This window comes from Gavialis gangeticus, unplaced genomic scaffold (assembly GCF_001723915.1).
Source record: "Gavialis gangeticus isolate Ggan-Ray unplaced genomic scaffold, GavGan_comp1, whole genome shotgun sequence".
Taxonomy (NCBI): Eukaryota; Metazoa; Chordata; order Crocodylia; family Gavialidae; genus Gavialis; species Gavialis gangeticus.
This window is the reverse complement of record NW_017729006.1, coordinates 46,006,209-46,024,863: the sequence shown is the minus strand read 5'-3', so window position 1 is coordinate 46,024,863 and position 18,655 is coordinate 46,006,209. Positions and strand designations below refer to the sequence as shown.

Here is an 18,655-nt window from a genome sequence, read left to right as displayed (position 1 = left end):
CCCTCCCACACCCCCAGATCAGCCTCCCATGGCTTCACCCTGCGTCCTGCTCCTCCCCGGCTGGACAGTGCCTATCCCTGGCCCTGCCCCATTCCCTCCCTCACCATGAGGGCCTCAAAAATTTCAGAGCCATTAGCTATCCTCTTTGAGAATTCATGGAAGTTGGATGAGGTCCCGGATGATTCGAAAAGGACAAATATAGTGCTTGTCTTTTAAGAAAGGGAGGAAGGAGGATCCAGGAAATTACAGACCAATCAACCTGACCTCAGTATCTGGAAATATCATGGAGCAGATCCTCAAGAACTCTATTGTGAAGCACCTAGAAGAGAACAAGGTGATCAGGAAGAGCTAGCACAAATTCACCAAGAGCAAAACATAGCTGATGTCCTTCTGTGACAAGGTGACAGGCTCTGTGGATAAGGGAAGAGCACTGCGTGTGATATACCCTGACTTTAACAAAGCCTTTGACATAGTCTCATATGACATTCTCATTAACACGCTAAAAAAATAGAGTAGATGAAAATACTGTAAGATAGTTGGTTAGATTACTGTATCCTTTGTACTCCATGAGCAGTCATCCATAGCTCAAAGCCTAGCTGGGAGGACATATCAAGTGGGGTTACCCAAGGGTCTGTCCTAGGTCCATTACTGTTCAACATCTTTATTAATGACTGAGATGACAGGACTGAGTGCAACCACTTGCATGAAAGGATGCTTAACAAATTTGTAGATAACACCAAGTTTTGTGGAATTGCAAACATGCTGGAGGACAAGGCTAGGGTCCAGAATGACCCAGACAGACTGGAGAAGTGGTCTGCAATCAGTCAGATAAGATGCAACAAAGACAAATGCAAAGCCCTGCACTTAGGACAGAATAACTGCGTGCATAAATACAGACTGGGGAATGAGTAGGTAGGCAATAGTACTGAAGAGAAGGACTTGAGGGTTGCAGTAGACCTTAAGCTGAACATGAGCCTTCATTGTGCTCTTGTTGCAAAGAAAACCAAGAGCATATTGAGCTGTATGAATGGGAGTGTCACTGTCCAATCAAGGGAAGTGACTCTTGGGCTCAGTTTACCACTGGTGAAGCTTCTTCTGGAGTCCTGTGCACAGTTTTGATTTACACACTTCAAGAGGATGTGAACAGATTGGAGAGCCCAGTGCAAAGCAACAAAAATTATCAGGGGCCTAGGAAGCAAGTCTTACAAGGAAAGGCTGAAAGAACTATGATTATTTAGTCTAGAGAGAAGAAGACTGAGGGAGGATATATCAATAGTAGAGCTGTGCGAAGCTTCAGTTCCTGTTTCGATTCAGTACGATTCAGTGGCCAAATCTGCAAATCCAAATCAAATGAGAGGACCCTTTAATCTTTCTGAATTGAATCGGAAGCCTCCAAATCAATTGGGAGAGATTCAGACATAGACACAGCTTTAAACATTTTTTCTAAGTACCTCTAGGCAGGACTGTCCTGGGAGGGGGAGGCAATAGGGGCAACCGCCCCAAGCCCCATGCTTTGTGGCGCCCTGTGGAGTGCGGCAGAGCAGCAGTGGTGCAAAGCTGGGTGGAGCGGTGGCTCCGCATCCAGGCACTCACTACCCCCCCTCCCCTCACTACTGATGCTGCCGCCACCGCCAGCAGCTTCTTTGAGTCTGGAGCCATGGGATCGAAGCTGGGGTGGGGCCCCGCATGGGCTGATTTGCCCCAGGCCCCACACCCCGCTCAGGCCAGCTCTACCTCTTAAGTAGCAGGGGCTTGTGAACACTGTGATGCTGGGGCATATGGAGCTTCCCACAGGAGTACAGGAGGCTTCCCAGCATGCTTGGCAGCAGATCTGGAAGTGGACCAGAAGCACTTCCGGTTCCACCAGGGAGCGTGTTGGGGGCCTCCCTGTGCACCCTCCCCCCCCCTCAGTTTGGCAACTAGGCCTCCTGGGTCTGGGGTGACACCTGGGGTCCCCCTACAGCCGATTGCCAACTCAGGACACCCGGGGTTCCCCTGCAGCCAATTGCCAACCCAGGGAGGTCCACTTCGGGTGCACCACCGAGCACATGGAGGGCCCTCCCGCACTCCTGTGGGATGTTCCATGTGCTCCAGCGTCTCAGCATTCACAAGCTGTGCCCTCTACCACAAGGTATGTGGAAAACACATTTACAGCAATGACCTTGAGCTGCAAGACAGGAAGCTTAGGTTGAAGACTTGGAGGAACTTTCTGACTATGAGGGTGGGCAGGCATTGGAACAAGCCACCTAGAAAATCTATGGAATCTGCACCCCTGGACATTTTCAAAAGCTGACTGGACACATACTTGTCTGGGATGGTTTGAGCAGGGGGCTGGACTAGAAGACTTTGAGAGGTCCTTTTCAGCCCTACTTCTCTATAGGACTACTTGAAACTAACCTTATTTCAGTGAAAATACAGTGAATCATATACATAATCTAATTATCTCAAAGAGTCTCAAAATTGTTTAGCATTGGCCTATGCTCTGAAATTATAAAGAAGTATTATTATTGTGAGAGTTGGCCAAAAGCGTAAATTTTTGAAAATCTTACCCTCTACATACACAAATTTTAAAAACTATTCCAATATTTAAAATAAATGGTTAAAAATGTTGTATAAGTTTTATTGCAAAATAAATTTTCTACAGACTAAATCATATCTTTTGGGTGTCTCTTTATAACCTACAGAAGCAGGAAGTTGGCTGCCATGGTCCCCTTGCTTTATCTCTGGCAGGTCAGGGTGTCATGTCTTATGTTGCGCGAGGGCTGACGGTAATTTTTATTAAGAGGTTAGATTATCAATTTGTTTAGGATGGTTTAGATAGGAATGATTCTGCCTCAGGCAGGGAGTTGGACTAGATGACCTGTGGAGGTCCCTTCCATCCCTACTTCTCTGATTTCTATGAAAAATAATACACACTTCTTTTAAAGAAAAAGACATTACCACTTTATTACTTTTACTCCCTTTATTAAGTTGTACCAGATGAAATACTTTTGTCTGGAGAATATTTATTAATGTTAAAGATGCATGAGAATGTGATTGGTTTGAGACTGCATAGCTAACAAAGAGCAGTTTTACTTGAAAGCCGAGTTGAGCTGGAAATGAGAAAGACAAAATATAATACGCTGTACATTTTTTCAAGTTACTTTTTCGATTAGAGCTGCACTGTAAGGGAATGCATCTCAGATATAAAGAGGGGTTTCTTTGTTTGGGGGGGGGGTTTGGGGGTGGGAAGGATGGAATTTCAGAATAAGCTTCCTCTTTTGTAAAGGTTTGTTAAGCAGAACATTCCAGTTGCACAAGTCTACCCTGAAAATGGACTGGGGTGAGCCTCTTCTTTTTTGACATTTTTTTTTCATTTTTATTCATCATCTTACATACTCCGTGGTACCTCTAATTTTTTTTTCCCTCCAACTAGGAGTGCAGTCACCTAAACTTAGGTTTGGAAAGGACCTCAAGGATCCTCTACTCCAACATCTATCTTCTCCCCCACTACAAAATGCTCTGTTCTTAAATGAACCTAAACCAGAGGTGCTCAGCCCCAGTCCATGGGCCTGAAAATTTGGTGGTGGAGGGAATGGTGGCACTACTCCCATACTACCACATTTCTGGAGCATTGGGGAGCCCCAGGCCCTCTGCACTGGATCAGGCACGCAATCATAAGGCACATCTACATGAGATGTTATAACAGTACAGTAGACTAATTCTACTGCACATTAGTGCAACACAAAAAAACCATGCTAGTGCGCAATAGAATTAGTCTACTGTGCATTAGCATCACTTAAAAAGCATGTGGCAGTGCAAATGCGCAGTAGTGCCAATTATGGCATATTAAGTTAGTACCTGTGATTATAGGTACTAAATTTTATGCGCCATAATTATGGTGCATTAATGAATGTGTAGACATGCCCACAGTGTGCATGGTTGAGCAACTGTACTGCTGGGCCCCAGGGCTCAATTCCAATGGCGGATGCCAAGAAAGAAGCGCACCAGGTCCCCGAGACCCGATCCCAGAGCACAGGGAAGGAAGGAGAAGGTATCAGGCTCCCCAGGGCCCAAACCTTGTGGATGAAGCTCAATCCAGCCTGTGGGCTAAATGAGTGGATACATACCACTTGTTTAGCCCACAGAGCCAAAACCTTGAGCACTGATGTTTCAGACAGATGCCTACTCAATCTCTGACTGAAAAATCTCTGAGAAAAAGATTCCACAACTTCCCTGGGCCGTTTTTTCCACTTTTACTCTTCTGACCATGAGGATATTTTTCTTGACATTTCATTTACATCTGCTCTGCTGCAGTTTAAATCCATTTCTTCATACCTTGCCATCTATTACCAAGTAGAACACTTGCTCTCCTCCTCCTATATGGCAGTCTTTCAAATGTTTGAAAGACTTAATCTTGTTTACTTTAAATTTAAGATGACCTGAGAAAAACTGGGCTAAGAATTTCTTGCCCCATTTTTTATTACTTGGACTATGATCTATTTTCAAGCTTTCCCATTCAAACATGAGGACAATCAGCACTGATGTGCCAAATAATTTAGACTGGGGTCAGCAACTTATGACCTAGGTATGGCTCCAACTCTGGCTGGGTTGGAAGCAGTCCACACAGAGTCAAGTTCTGTTAAAGAGGCCCCCAGTTCCAAAATGTTGCTGCACCCTGATTTAGACCATCATTGACTAAGACTTAGAAAAATATCAGTAGAACTGGTCTCTCTGCACCAGACTTGCAAGCTCTCTGTACAAGATACATTACACTTTTTCTGGCATGGAAAAAATAAGCAAGAACACCACAAACATCGGGCAGGTTTTGCAGTCAAGGACAAAACTGTATATATGACTGTGACACCAAAATGCAAAATAACACTTAACAGTTCTTTCAACCTGTCCTTGTATAACTTGTATTCCAATCTTTGCCTCATCACTCATATCTGGATCTTTTCCAGTTTCTCTATGTCCTTCTTAAAATACAATGCCTAGAATTAGATACAATACTCCAGTCGAGGCCTAATGGCACCAAGTAGGGTGGCAAGATCACCTCCTGTCTTACAAACTGTATTTGTAATATACCTTTCTTTTCCCTCTTCTCTCAACAGCATAACATTACCTGCTTGTGTTGAGTTTGCGATCCACCATCATCCCCAGATCCATCTTGTTACTGTCTGCCTGGCCAGTTATCCCTTATTCAGTATTTAGTTGTTTCTTTTCCCCCCCTAATGGTAGTAACTTATATTTGTATAATATTCTTTAGTAACCTCCCAAACTGAAGACAGGCTGACTAATTGGTAATTTACCAGGTATTTATTTTCCCTCTTTTCAAAACTGGGCACTAAGATAGATTTCATCAGTCCTCTGCAATCTTATCTGTAATCCATGACTTCACAAGTATTACTGTTGGTGGCTCAAGTAGCATTCATTTGTCTGTTGCCATAACATCATGGTGTTATATTGTTCCCTTGGAGTCTCCTTAAAGCTTGAAATGTGTTAGAAAGCTGTTGAGTTCAAAACATCTTGGCAAAATCCTCAGCAAAAACGTAGCAAGACATTTATGCTGTATCTAGTACTGTTCGGAATGCACACAGTATGTTAGAAGGACAAAATATATAAATGCTTTGGAAAGTGATCACATTGTGTGCAAGAGCTATTGTCTTAACATTTAGAAAGGAATAGCATAATTTTTTGCAAAATAACATTTACCAAATTCTTCAGTTTGTCCCTGACCATTTATTTTTTTAAGTTTTCTAATATAACATCTAGTTTACCAGGAATATGAGGTATGGCTTTATACTCTCCTATACCTTTATTCTATTTTTGGCCATCAAAAATCCAACTGAAGCAATTATTCTGTGTAAATTTAAAATTCAGAAAAATGCCTAATTATGTGCACATGGATTAAATGTAGAGTGGCTGTGCATATATTTGTCTAAAACCTGTGGCGGATGCCTTGGGTCAATATTGACTTAGGGATTCCTAATGTATTTTTACAACATCTAATTCTGAGAGCAGTGTGTGCTGCAGAGAACATTTGGTATCAAAATAATTAATCTTATTTCTTTGCAAACAAACAGAATACAAGTCCGTTGGTAAACATTTAAACAGCTTACAGCAAACACATTCTATAAGTCATATAATTTATTATCAAGTGCTCTAGACTCCTAACTATTTAGTTAAAACAAAGATCTAGTCTACTCTGTGCTTGTATGGACCCAATACTTACTCTGCAGACTTGATATCAATATACATTCTGCATAATGCATAACTTATTCTTTCTGCATTGAGATGTGGCAGCATAAAAGAATTACATTTAAAATAAATCAGAATATTGAGATCACTTTAAATGAAAATGGTACCCCTTCTGCTTAGCCCTAACATTAAATATTAGCATTGAATGTGGAACAATATTGCTGTTCTAACATAGGGTCTCATTTTGCAACTACCTTGGGAAGAAAATTTGGAGGCATACAAAGACTTGAGCCTAAATTATCTTTTTTTAGATATAGAAAAGCATAATGATGCAAATTCATTGTTTGTACAAACAAGGCTTCACACACCTACACTACAGATACACTAATGCTTTCCATCCCTGAGCAAATCAACCAAACTCAGCCATAGTCTCCAATATCAAACCCACAGAATTTTAAACTTTGTTCAATGCCATGGCTCATTTGGGATTAATCTTTATTTCTGATATTTTCTGGGTTTGAGTCTGGTTTTATTTCCCATGAGGAACCACAATCCATTATAACAGATATGTTTGTAGTATCAGAATAGTGAATTAAAATAAGTTCTGACTGTTTTTCTCTACCAGTAAATTTTCTTGGGGTCTGTATTAGCAGTAGTATCATAGACTGTGATCTTTCACATATACTTTACTGTGTATCATTTTTTCCATCATGACAGTCACAGATTCACAGAAGTTTAGGACTGGAAGGGACCTCATGAGATCATCAGGTCCAGCCCCCCTGCTCTGGGCAGGAAAGACTGTTGGGGTCAAATAACCCCAGCAAGGTGTGCATCCAGTCTCCTTTTGAAGATCTTCAGGGTAGAGGCCTGCACCACTCACACTGGGAGTCTATTCCAGAGTCTGGTCATATGAACTGCAAAGAAGTTTTTCCTTATATCCAGTCTGAAACCTTCTAGGAGTTTATGACCATTGCTCCTGGTTTTTCCCTGAGGTGCTTGGGTGAATAGTTCTTCACCTAGCCCCTCATTCTCTCCCCTGATATATTTGTAAGCTGCCACCAAATCCCCATAAATTCTTTTCTTTTCTAGGCTGAACAGTCCCATATCTGTCAGCCTTTCCTCATATGGCTTGCTCTTCAGACCTCTAATCATACAAGTGGCTCTTCTATGGACTCTCTCAAGATTCCCCACATCCTTCTTGAAGTGTGGCACCCAGAACTGGATGCAGGACTCCAGCTGCAGCCTCACCAATGCCAAGCAGAACAGGAGAATAACTTCCTTAGTTTTGCTTGAGATGCATCAGTTGATACATGCCAGCATATTGTTTGCTCTGCTAACTGTAGCATCACACTGATGGCTCACATTCATTTTATGGTCAATTATGACCCCCAAGTCCCTTTCGGACATGGTGCTAGCTAACGTAGCACCATCAAGCCTGTAGGTTTGTTGCAGATTTTTCCTCCCCTGATGGGGCACTTTACACTTCTCAGTGTTGAACAGCATCTGGTTCTGGTCTGCCCACCTAACTAATCTGTCTAGGTCTGCCTGGATCACCAGCCTACCCTGATGCATGGCCGCACTTCCCCAGAACTTAGGTGTCATTGTCAAACTTGGCCAGTGTGCTTTTCACCCCCACATCCAGATTATTGATGAAGATATTGAAAAGTACTGGTGCAAGTACCAAACTCTGAGGGACCCGACTGGCTACCTTCCGCCAGGCTGACACAGGTCTGTCTATTAGTACTCTCTGGGTACCACCCCACAGCCAGTTTCCCACCCATCTGACCGTTGAATTGGTGAGCCGATAGTCCCCTAGTTTTACCTTGAGAGCATCACAGGATACCAAGTCAAAGGCCCACCTAAAGTCCAAGTAAATGACATTGACCTCATCTCCCTTATCCAGGCAGTGAGTAACCTGGTCGTAGAAGATAAGGTTAGTCAGACATGACCTACTCACGACAAAACCGTGCTGGCTGTCATTCAGAATTTTGCCTTCTACTAGCTTATTGCATATGGAACCCTTGAGAAATTTATCGAGGATTTTTCCTGGGATTAAGGGTCAGGCTGATCAGCCTGTAGTTCCCTGGGTCCTCTCTCCCCTTCTTGAAGATGGGCACAACACTGGCCCTCTTCCAGTCTTTTGGGACCTCTCCTGAGTAGGACAAATTCTCAAAGAGGTTTGCCAGCAGTCCTGCAATGACTTTATGATTGTCTGGTCCTTAAGTCCTATTAATATCACCTGAGCCTGCAGAGTCTAGTTATCTAAGCCAGTGGTTCATAACGTGCAATAGGTTATTTGTCATATACACAAACGAAATGGGAATTTATATATCTAAAATTAGATTTGAACATTCACATTAATAATCTGGGAATTTAGGTAGCCATATTTGAAAGTGAGCCCCCTCCCTGCCAGCCTCAGGCACAGCTTGGCCCAATGATACCATTTAGTCCAGACCCACGCACCAACAGACACTCAGTGTGAATTACAAGTTTATCCCTCCAGTTTCAGGGCATGAGCTGCATCAACAAGTCAATGAGTTCAGAGAGCACACTGTGCCTGCCACACAGCCAAAGGGAGGTGCAACCTAATCCCACACACCCATCCCTGGATCTGCCTCTTGACTGGAAAGGCTGATAAACCTATCCCTTTCACCTTTGCATGCAAAGCTCTGTAGTCACTTTTGAATTGCTCAAGCTCACAGCTGGCAGTATCCTTAGTGCCCACATGGATAGGGTAGTAGTCAGAGACCAGATGAACCTTGACAACCTTTCCATAATATCTTGCATTCTGATGCCTAGAAGCAACAGAACTCTGGAGACAACGGGTCAGGTTGGCAGATGGATGCCTCTGTCCCAGAAGAGGACAAAATACAGCCTGCGAGCTGGATCCAGCCTGCCAAGGAATTCTGTTCAGCTCCGTGGCAAGTCCACTCAGCCATGCCTGACCCAGATACAAGGGGCAGCCCAGGCCGTGGTGTGTGCAGCTGATCCTGCTGTTCCCCAGGCATCCAGCGGGGCAGGGGCAGCTCAGTGGCTGGACTCAGCTTCCTGGTAGCCCCTGTGGCAGCAGCTCCCTCTGTCTGGCTGCTGCTGCCAGTGTCTCCATCATCCCTGCCAGCCCCAACCCCACTGCCCGGGCACCCTAGCCCATCAGCCCCACACCCACAGCCAGGAGTACTGGGCGGAGCAGGTGAGGTCTCCATGGAGACTGACCTGGAACCCCCACAGGCAGAGTGCATGTGGCCAGAGGGGATGGGGCCACAGGAAGATGGGGAGTGGCATCCAGGACTGGGATGGGCAGGCAGGCCCAGGCCCTGGCCAGGATCACAGGGTGGTGACAGAACAGGACTGGAGCCCAGGGCAGAGACATGATACATTTCCTATACATCCCTGCCCACGGATTTGGTGCTCATCACAGGGACATACGGGGAGCAGATCACAGCTCTGCTGTGCCCAGGCCCCACAAAGCTGTCCCTGCCCTCCCATCCCTCACTTCCACTTGGGAGTAGTGGCTTTCCTCCTCCCAGCCTCTAGGGTGGAAGAGCCTCTAAGGTGCATCTGTACTTCTCAACAATGACAGCTGGGAGATGGAGCACTGTCTGTTGCCAAAGGTGACCAACTGCTGGCTTCCACAGTCCTCAGCATCCAGTTCTGCTTCTTCTTCTTTCCTTGCACTCTTCATTGGCTAAATCTCTTCCACAATCTTGGAGGTCTTTTTGTACTCTATATCAATGAAGTCCTTTTGTTCACAGATACAGCTTAGTCTAGTCACTTGCTTTTTCAGTGACTTTTATATTTTTCCTGAGAGAATACACCAACAAGCACCTCTCATACCAGGTGTACTTCCCCCACTTGCTCACTAGAAAGGACATGAAGGCAACACTCCCTGCAAAGACCAGAACCTCGGAGGAACAACTGGAGGTCAGAACCCCACCTGAACCAAGTCCACAGAGGAGCAGGCACAAACAGTAACGGAAAGTAATGTTAATGGTGTCACTTATTCTTTACATTACTAGGACTCTGGCTGGCCTATGATAACCCAGCTCCCTATTAATGTGCATTAACAACTCAGCAACTCTTCATAGCTCACTGCCCCTATACAGCACTGTAATATGGCAACAAGATCCAGCTCACAAAGCTCAAACCCTCACCCTAAAGCAATCAAGGTTTCTTTCTCTTCTCCCCAAAACCAATTCCACTCAACCTCTCCTGTAGCCTGTGTGGCTGTTGGCTCTCAGTGTCACCAACTCCTTCTGTTGCTGGGATTCAACATGGTGCACAGCATATAATTTACTTTGTACATGCCTTGACTAGGTTTATGACCAATAAACCATATAGTTGAACAGAGTTGCTCTTTCTGCAGTTACAAGGAGTCAAAGCAGTGACAACACTTGCTTCTGAAGCCATGTTTTGGGGCTAGGGATGTAAATATCAATTTAAAAAATATCAATTTAACTTGTAATTGCAATGGTTAAACTATTAATCTGTATGGCAACCCCTGGCCTGGCCCACTTGGGGACATCTTTTTCAATTTTTAATTTTCAGGATTGGGCCCCTTGCAGCCTGTGGCAGGTGGCCTCTGACTTCCACACTCCCCAGAGAGGGAGCTGAGCTGCTTTCTTTGTGGACAGAACAGCAGGTGGGAGACAGCAGGGAGAAAGGGGGCTAGTAATTAATAGCTAGACTCCGTGGACCTTGGTGCAGCCTCTTGCAGCCTCCCTGCTGTGAGCAGCAGGGGCCTGCCTGGAGCCCAGGCTGTAGGGGTGTGCGAAACAGGCCATACTTGATTTGGATTTGGCCCGAATCAGGGACAGCGATTCAATTAGTTGACTCGGATCACTGTCCCAATTCGATTCGTCTGAACCTGAAGACTCGATGCTGATTTGGAGAATCAGAGATTCAGCCATACACACAGCTTTAAATGTTTTTTCTACATACCTCGAGGTACCAGGCACGCCTCGTTGAATGCTGCAATGCTGGGGTGGATAAAGCGCCCCACAGGAGTGCAGGGGTCCCCCACGTGCTCAGCGGCAAACCCAGAAGTGGACCAGAAGTGCTTCTGATCCACTTCCAGGTCCACTGCTGAGAGTGCTGGGGACCCCCCTGTGGGATACTCCATCCACCCCAGCATCTCAGCATTCACAAGCCTCCTGGTACCTTGAGGTACGTAGAAAAAAACACTTAAAGCTGTGTCTATATCTGATTAAAGAGTCTCTTGATTCAATTTGGATCTGGAGATTCAGCCACCGAATCAGGCCGAATCAAATCAGCAACCAAAGCTTCACACAGACCTACCAGGCTGCTCATGGCAAGTGGCAGGGAAGCTGCAAACATCAGCATCAAGGTCCATCGAGCCTACCTCTCCTCCTCCTCACTCCTCCCTCCCATGCTGCCTTCTGGTTCCTGCGTGGCTTCCCTCTCACCCTTTCCCTGCCAGATTGCGCTCGCACTAAATGATAACCAGTAAGTTATAACCAGTTATCATTGGGCTTATCAGTTAAATGATTAATTATTTAACCATTCACATCCCTACCTGGGACACCCCCTACTTTAAAATGACAGATACCTGTCACATATTAACCCCTATCAAAATCCCCCATCTCAGTGAGCAGCAGATAAATTATTTAGCTCCATTACATTCATGCAGCTTCTGTAGCATTCTTACCTGAACAGTACGTCCTGCATTGATGTGCTCTTCATGTAATCTGTCCCATAGTTTGCATCGCTGATACTAAACAATAAACAAGAGAAAAATAAAATGGTCTGCAACATTTCCTTTACTGTAGGTTGGCTATGCAAAGAAAAGAAATTTCAACACTAAATAACCACTCTAAACTTCCAAAGTTTTTTTTTCTATTTTAAAGGCATTATTGCTATAAGTGGACCACACTCATTCCGGGTACAAGACTAAATAAATGGAACAACATGCAGGATCAATTTGGCCCAAAATATTTCCACTTAACCTAAAATTAAGCAGAGGCTTACTATTACTACAAAGCAACAGATCAATTTAAGCAGCTCTGGAACTATGACACTAATGGATAACAGATAACGGATAGCAACAAAGGTAGGAAAGATATTGAAGATACTGTCCAATATGAGAAAATGAGCTACCAGATACTACTGTACTTATAAAGAGAATTGTTTTCCCTTCAAGAGACAGTTCCCCCATGTAATACTTTAAACACACACAGGACCTCATCATGCAAAGAGAATCATATAAGCCAACTCCTCAAGTGCATGAAATCCCACTAAATTCAGGGGGGTCCATCTGTGCAGCACTTTATATAGAATTTGGGCCATGGCAATTATGCAAATAAGAAAAGCTTGGATTAAAAAAAGCATCACATTTAAAGCTTTTCATCAAGTTCAACAATCAATCCCAGTTACTGTTAGTTCATAAAAAGATAACAGAGACAATTGGATCCCAAAAGTAAATCTCTTAACTGAAACACCTTTTACCAGGACACAATACAAACTTCAGTATATGCTCTAAAACAATCAAGGAATACATTAAAACAAACAAGAGAAAACGTTAGATTGCATATTAACATTGTCTTTAATAATTTAAGTGATGGCAAAAACACCTAGCAAAAGCATTAAGAAAATGACAGTTGCCCTTTTGCGTACAATGTAATTATTTCAGTTTCTTACTACATCTTTTCTCAATCACCCCTTTATATATTTATTAACATGTTTTTAAATTGTTAAGACCAGCACTGCTTACAGAATTCCAAGACGTGACATACAGATACGCTAAGTGATAGTGTGTCTCAGAAGGGATGCTCCTAAACATGCCCAGCCCACCTATTCCCCCTTGCAAACTCTACAACAGTGGTTCTTCACCTTTTATGGAGGGGTACCCTGAATATAACTTTTGTGAAATGGAAGGCCCCCAGTTCAAGAACTAATTTATTATAGGGCTTACCTCCTTGCACAGAAGCCAGACCCTGGGGCCAGGGGAATGGGAAGGCAAGGACTGAGCCTAGGCCTGAACTTATCTGATGAATCAGTGATGATTTCCTTAGACCTTTTGGCACCCTTCAAAGGATCATGTGGCACCCCGGGTGTCCTGGCACCCTGCTTGAGAATTGCTGCTCTAGAAATATGATAGTAAGGCCACTCCAAGAGCATCCCTAGTAGTTGCTCTCAAGCCTCAAGTCTCCTGTTGCTCAGAGGTGTCCCTGCTTGGGTGTATTGCTCTGCAGTGTAAACAGATTCTGTGTTTCCACTCCTACCTATAAAGAATTTGGAATTATTTTTCATTTTCAGAGAATATGGTTCCTTCATGCTAGGATTTTGGGTAATACTAGGAAAAAAGGGTAGGTTAGAAGTCCACTGTATAAAGTTAGAAAGCTTTTTTAAAAAACAAAAATGAATATTAGTAATACCTGCTTAACTTGTGCCAAAATATTGCCATCATATTTTAACAATGAGATAAGGAACTGAACCAAAATTCAAAATCATTTAGCTCCAACCATCGCAGAAACAATGACAAAGCTGAGCTATACAGTATCTTCTGAAATAAACAAACAATCTGTTTTCAATTGACTCTAAGAAAGTGATACAGGACCATCACTCCAATGTGTATTATACCATTAAAAAAGTTCCCCAATTTACAAGTTTGCCTGAATCACTCAGAAAGCATCTATTGTTCTTTATAATTTCTTTTTAAAGAATTTTTAAGGTGCACTACTCTGTTCTGTTCAACCCGAGGGCTGCTATGCTGACATCGTGATTTCTCAAATGCCAGTGATGCTCCCCAAAAATGCTTTGAAAAGACCCAGTGGCTAATCTTCCCAGAACCATGATGCCTCCTCACACCCTTTCCAGATTATCCTTCAAGCTCCTTCAAAATAGTCTTTATTCCTGGACTCCTAAACCATGTGCGGAGGATGTGACCATCATCCCTGTCACTAATAAACTCCATTACTAATAACCCATTTTGACCTTTAATACTCTCATGCCTCCTATTTGCCCTGACCCACACACTTCTAAAAATTCTACTTGGATAACCTATTCTGGATCTGCCCTCCAGGTGCACTCACAAGCTATGCTGAAATTCCCCCAGATTCCTTCTGCAGCATGCAGTAGGCTACTTGTGCCCACATGTCAGTGTTACATGCAGACGCCAAGTGTTCTGTGACAGGTCTACTCAGTCCTCCAAGCATCCCACACTATGTAGCTCCTCCCTGATCTAAAAATTCTACCATAAAAGCCTAGCTCAGTATCTTACAAGAAATCTAAATCTGAATGAGAATTTGTAGCTAAGTCTCTATCCTGTGCCATTGCCACAAAAGCATCTCTCTCAACACATCTCTAGAGTGGGTGCATCTTCATGGCACAATGCAGTACTATACAGAGATACCCAAGCTAGGAATAGGTACTAGCACTAGAGCAGTAATGTGAGCTTGGAGCTCCATCAGCGTAAAGTAACTCCTCTTTTCATTCTAATTGGCCTATGTGCAGTGCTGCACTACGCTGCTTCCACCACCTAAGCTAGCTCCAATATTTCTTCACAGCACCACACTGTGCCATGCAGACGTGTCACACTCAACTTTTCCCAGTGACATCACAAAAGCTTTGTTGGTGTTACTGAGACTAAGAAATGTATAAGTTTTTAAAATTAAATACTGATAAAACTTGCATACTGATGTAAAAGGGCATCGTATGCAAACAGTATCTTTTAGAAAACTTAAACCTTGAAGAAAACCTAAAAGGAAAAAAGACTAGAGTACTAATTCTTTGGAAAGTGCCTCCTGGTCTTTAACAAGCTCATAACGTAGTGTCCCAGAAAAGAGAACTCAAAAGATTATCATAATCTTTGAGAAGTAAAGCTTTGAAAGTGCATTTATGGTAGACATTTATTCTAAAAGGTGGCCTCAAGTATACATTTCATTATATGCTGATTTCATATGATCTTTAAACAAGTGATTAGGGTAGATTAATAGTCTGGAACTCTTTCTTGAATCTAAAATTTAAATCAACATTCATGAAATGAAGTTAGAGATATTTGTTTCAACCTACATAAATAATGTTGCTACTCTAAGCAATTTGATATAATAAGTGATTTTTGCTTAAAATTAGTTGACAAAATAAATAAGACTAAATTCTACAAAATTATTATTTAACACCAATGCATATTAGGCTTACATGCTTAAAAGGTAATTCTATAAGAAGCATTTAACAGAAAACAGTTTAATTGCTAGGTGCTGACAGCTCACAAAAAACAGTTTGTGCTATAATTTTGACTAAAAACTTAATTTTCAATATGTTATATATATATAACATTTTAAAGATTAGAGAGACATTTCATCCAATGGATCAGTATTCTGACGAACTATAAAAATGTAACTGGATTTCTAATTTGGAGGTATCTGAACTCCTACCAACTCGTAAAGTATCTACTTATCTTCAGTAAAAAATCCAGAATACGTTTCAAAGCACAATAAATCTTTTCATAAACAGAAGAGTCAATGCTTAAGCATATTAATGGGTTTGAACAGACATTATACAAACCATGTCAAGACTATACAAAGATTCAGGCCCCTCCCAACTAAAGCCCTTTCATAATGAGCAGCAATTGACTCCAGAGCTAGACATTTCAGCATGCCGCTTGACCGCAACTCCCAGGGGTTTCTGAAGACAGCCAAATGGCAACAACAGAGTTTATGGGCATGTTTAGGCTTCTGTTTAGGCCAGGGATGGGCAAAATGCAGCCTGTGGGCCAGATGTGGCCTGCCAGGCCATTCTATCTGGCCTGTGGGGCCCCTAAAAATTTATAAAATTAATATTTATCTGTCCCTGACTGTCTGTCACACAGCCCTCAATGGCTTGCCAAAACTCAGTAAGTGGCCCTCTGCCCAAAATAATTGCCCGCCCCTGGTTTAGGCCATTGCAGGTCTGGTCAGTTCAACCTCAGGAGGGCCAGTTAGTTTCACAGGCATTGTCTTCCCAGTAGGAACAGACCATGGACATCTGCCATCTCCTTACCTTTCTTCTACTCGGCCATGCTTGGCATACTGCTAGAGTATGTCTGCCAGCTGGAATGCCACAGCATAGCAACTCAAAGCTCCATGATTCTGGCACTTGACACGGTGCCTCCTCAAGCTGCACTACATGCCCAGTGTGTCCAAGAGCTACATACCACAGACAGAAGAAATAACAGACTTTACTGAGGAAAAGTCTTCTCTGGGACCACCTTAGAACCCCCATGCCTCTTAATGGCCCAGGAGAAGTCTCCAGGGTGGTCCCCATTGTCCATCCCCACAAGAAAGAACATGGCATGTCCCACTTTAAATTCCCCTGAGGACAGATGAGTCAGATGGGATAGTTACTAACACTTTGCTGTGCTAGCACTAGGGAAGGGAAGGATATTTAGTGTTAGTTTGCTTTGCTAGTACTCCACAATCCTAATGGCCCTGGAGATGGTAGCACCCAACTGCAAGGTCCCTGCACGCCCCATGGGCTGCCTACGACCACTCCTAGCCTTCCTTGGACTAATATAGGGGACCACATTCCCAAGGCTGTGTCCTACCAGATACCAGGGACCTGGTACTTGACATTTATGAGTCCAGGGAAGGAGTAAGTGATGCTGCCATAACACTGGTGTCCTGGCCCTCACCCATAAGGGTCATAAGGAGCTGTGGTTAAGTAGGAAGGTCACACCTCATTGTTAGAAAGACAGCTTTTATTGAACAAGCAGTTCAATGGAACTCATTTATAACAAATACAGGCAACCCCTGCTTAGTGCTCTTAATTGGTTCCCCAAAAACCAAGCATTAAGCTGAATAGCGTTAAGTGAAAACAATCTTCCCATCAGAATTAATGTAAATAAATATATTTCATTACCAGGACACACAGCAGCAGCGACATGAGCACCTGGTAGTTCAGGGACAGCTCAGCTGGCACTGTGCTGTTGCCACCCACCCAAGCCCAGGCCATAGAGGTGGTACCAGAGTGGTCAGTTACAGCATTGGGAGGGGGAGAGTGTGGGGAGAAAGCAGGGAGGAACTACATAGTTTGGGATGTCTGGAGGACTGAGCAGACCCGTCACAGAACACTTGGGGTCTGTATGCAACCCTGACATGTTTCACAGTGAACCAGTTCAAAAGTGTACTTAATTTTCTGGGTGCGCTTCTGAACCATTCCAGGTAATTTCAAACTGGTTTAACAAACTTGTATGTCTGTCCTCCTTCAGTTTAAACTGGTTTAAGGGCTCCTCTACATATGCAGGTAAAGGTGTGATTGTATGGATCATGCATCAGATCCTATCACACTTCCTGCTATGCCACACATACATGGCAGGAAGTGTGACTATGGGATTGCAAATTAGAACCTAACACACCTTACTGCTGGTGCAGAGGGAACCTGGCCATGGAGAAACTCCTCCTGCACAGGCATACAGAAACTCCAGTGGCTGAGAGCCTCCTCAGCTGACAGGGCTCCCAGGCACAGAAGGTGTCCCTGCAGCTGGGAGATTTCAGTTGATATGGGGTTTCAGCCATGGGGATGCTCCATGCTTCAGCTGCAGTCTCCCAGCTATAAGGGGTACATGGCACATCCACATGGCTGGGAGTCCTGACAGCTGATGGGGCTTCCAGCCATGTGGGGCTGGAAGCTGGCATAAGCTGGGAGCTCCCAGCCACAGGGGCCCCTCTGGTCACATATTCTATTAATGGCATGATAGGAAGCATCTACAAAGTTATTACACATATCCTGGGGAATAACTTTAGCTTATTCCTCTTTTTATCACATATTAGTTGATTACATGTGTGACCAGGTGTCCACTTAAAGTGTGATTAACTGGTTAATTGTGCCTGAAGTGTAACATGTAGATGGGGTTACATGTTACCTGTGTCCATACGCACAGATACAACCTCAGGCAGAGACAGAACCAGAAAGGGTACAGTGAAGTGGCTCTACTCCCATTTTGAACTGGACTGCACTGTAGAAGCCTCTGGGGACTGGGGTGCACCGATAGATTTTTTGGGCTGATACCAATGGCCAATATTTAACGAGCCATATTGGCCGATATACAGATTCGGCTGGTAAGTCTGTCATGGGGGAAGTGGCAAGGGGGGGAAAGAAGGGGCAGGGAGGGGCAGATCAAGGCCCCTGCAGTAAAGGAGGAAGTGGGGCTGGATCAGGAGCAGGGGCTGCACAGCCGGGGCAAGGTGGACCACAGGATGGAGCACAGGGCAGATCCATGAGAGACTCATCCAGGGGGGCAGGGGAGGGGTGGCTCCTGCCACTGTACACACCCCAGGAGGGCATAGGGGGCATGTGCCCCCAGATCTGTGTGTGGGGCAAGGCCGGGTTGCCACTGCGGGCTGGGGCCGGAGCAGCACTGGGAGAGGGGGCCGAGCCGGGCTGCGCTCAGGGTGGGTGGCAGCAGTGCTAGGAGGAGGGCTACTGGGGGGAGGGAGATTCAGCCACCCCAAAATTTGCTGTAGCCCCCCCCAACCCCCCTCCC

General features: G+C 44.2%; 1 protein-coding gene across 2 annotated transcripts in view; it reads right to left on the bottom strand.

Moving 5' to 3' along the window:
- The window catches only part of STX17 (syntaxin 17), a 69,475-nt gene that overhangs the window by 29,503 nt on the left and 21,317 nt on the right, over nucleotides 1-18,655 (bottom strand). For both annotated transcript variants that reach the window (XM_019509160.1, XM_019509161.1), the window contains exon 3: nucleotides 11,846-11,911. In XM_019509160.1, the coding sequence (XP_019364705.1) occupies nucleotides 11,846-11,911 (66 nt within the window). The remainder of the gene's footprint in view (nucleotides 1-11,845; nucleotides 11,912-18,655) is intronic.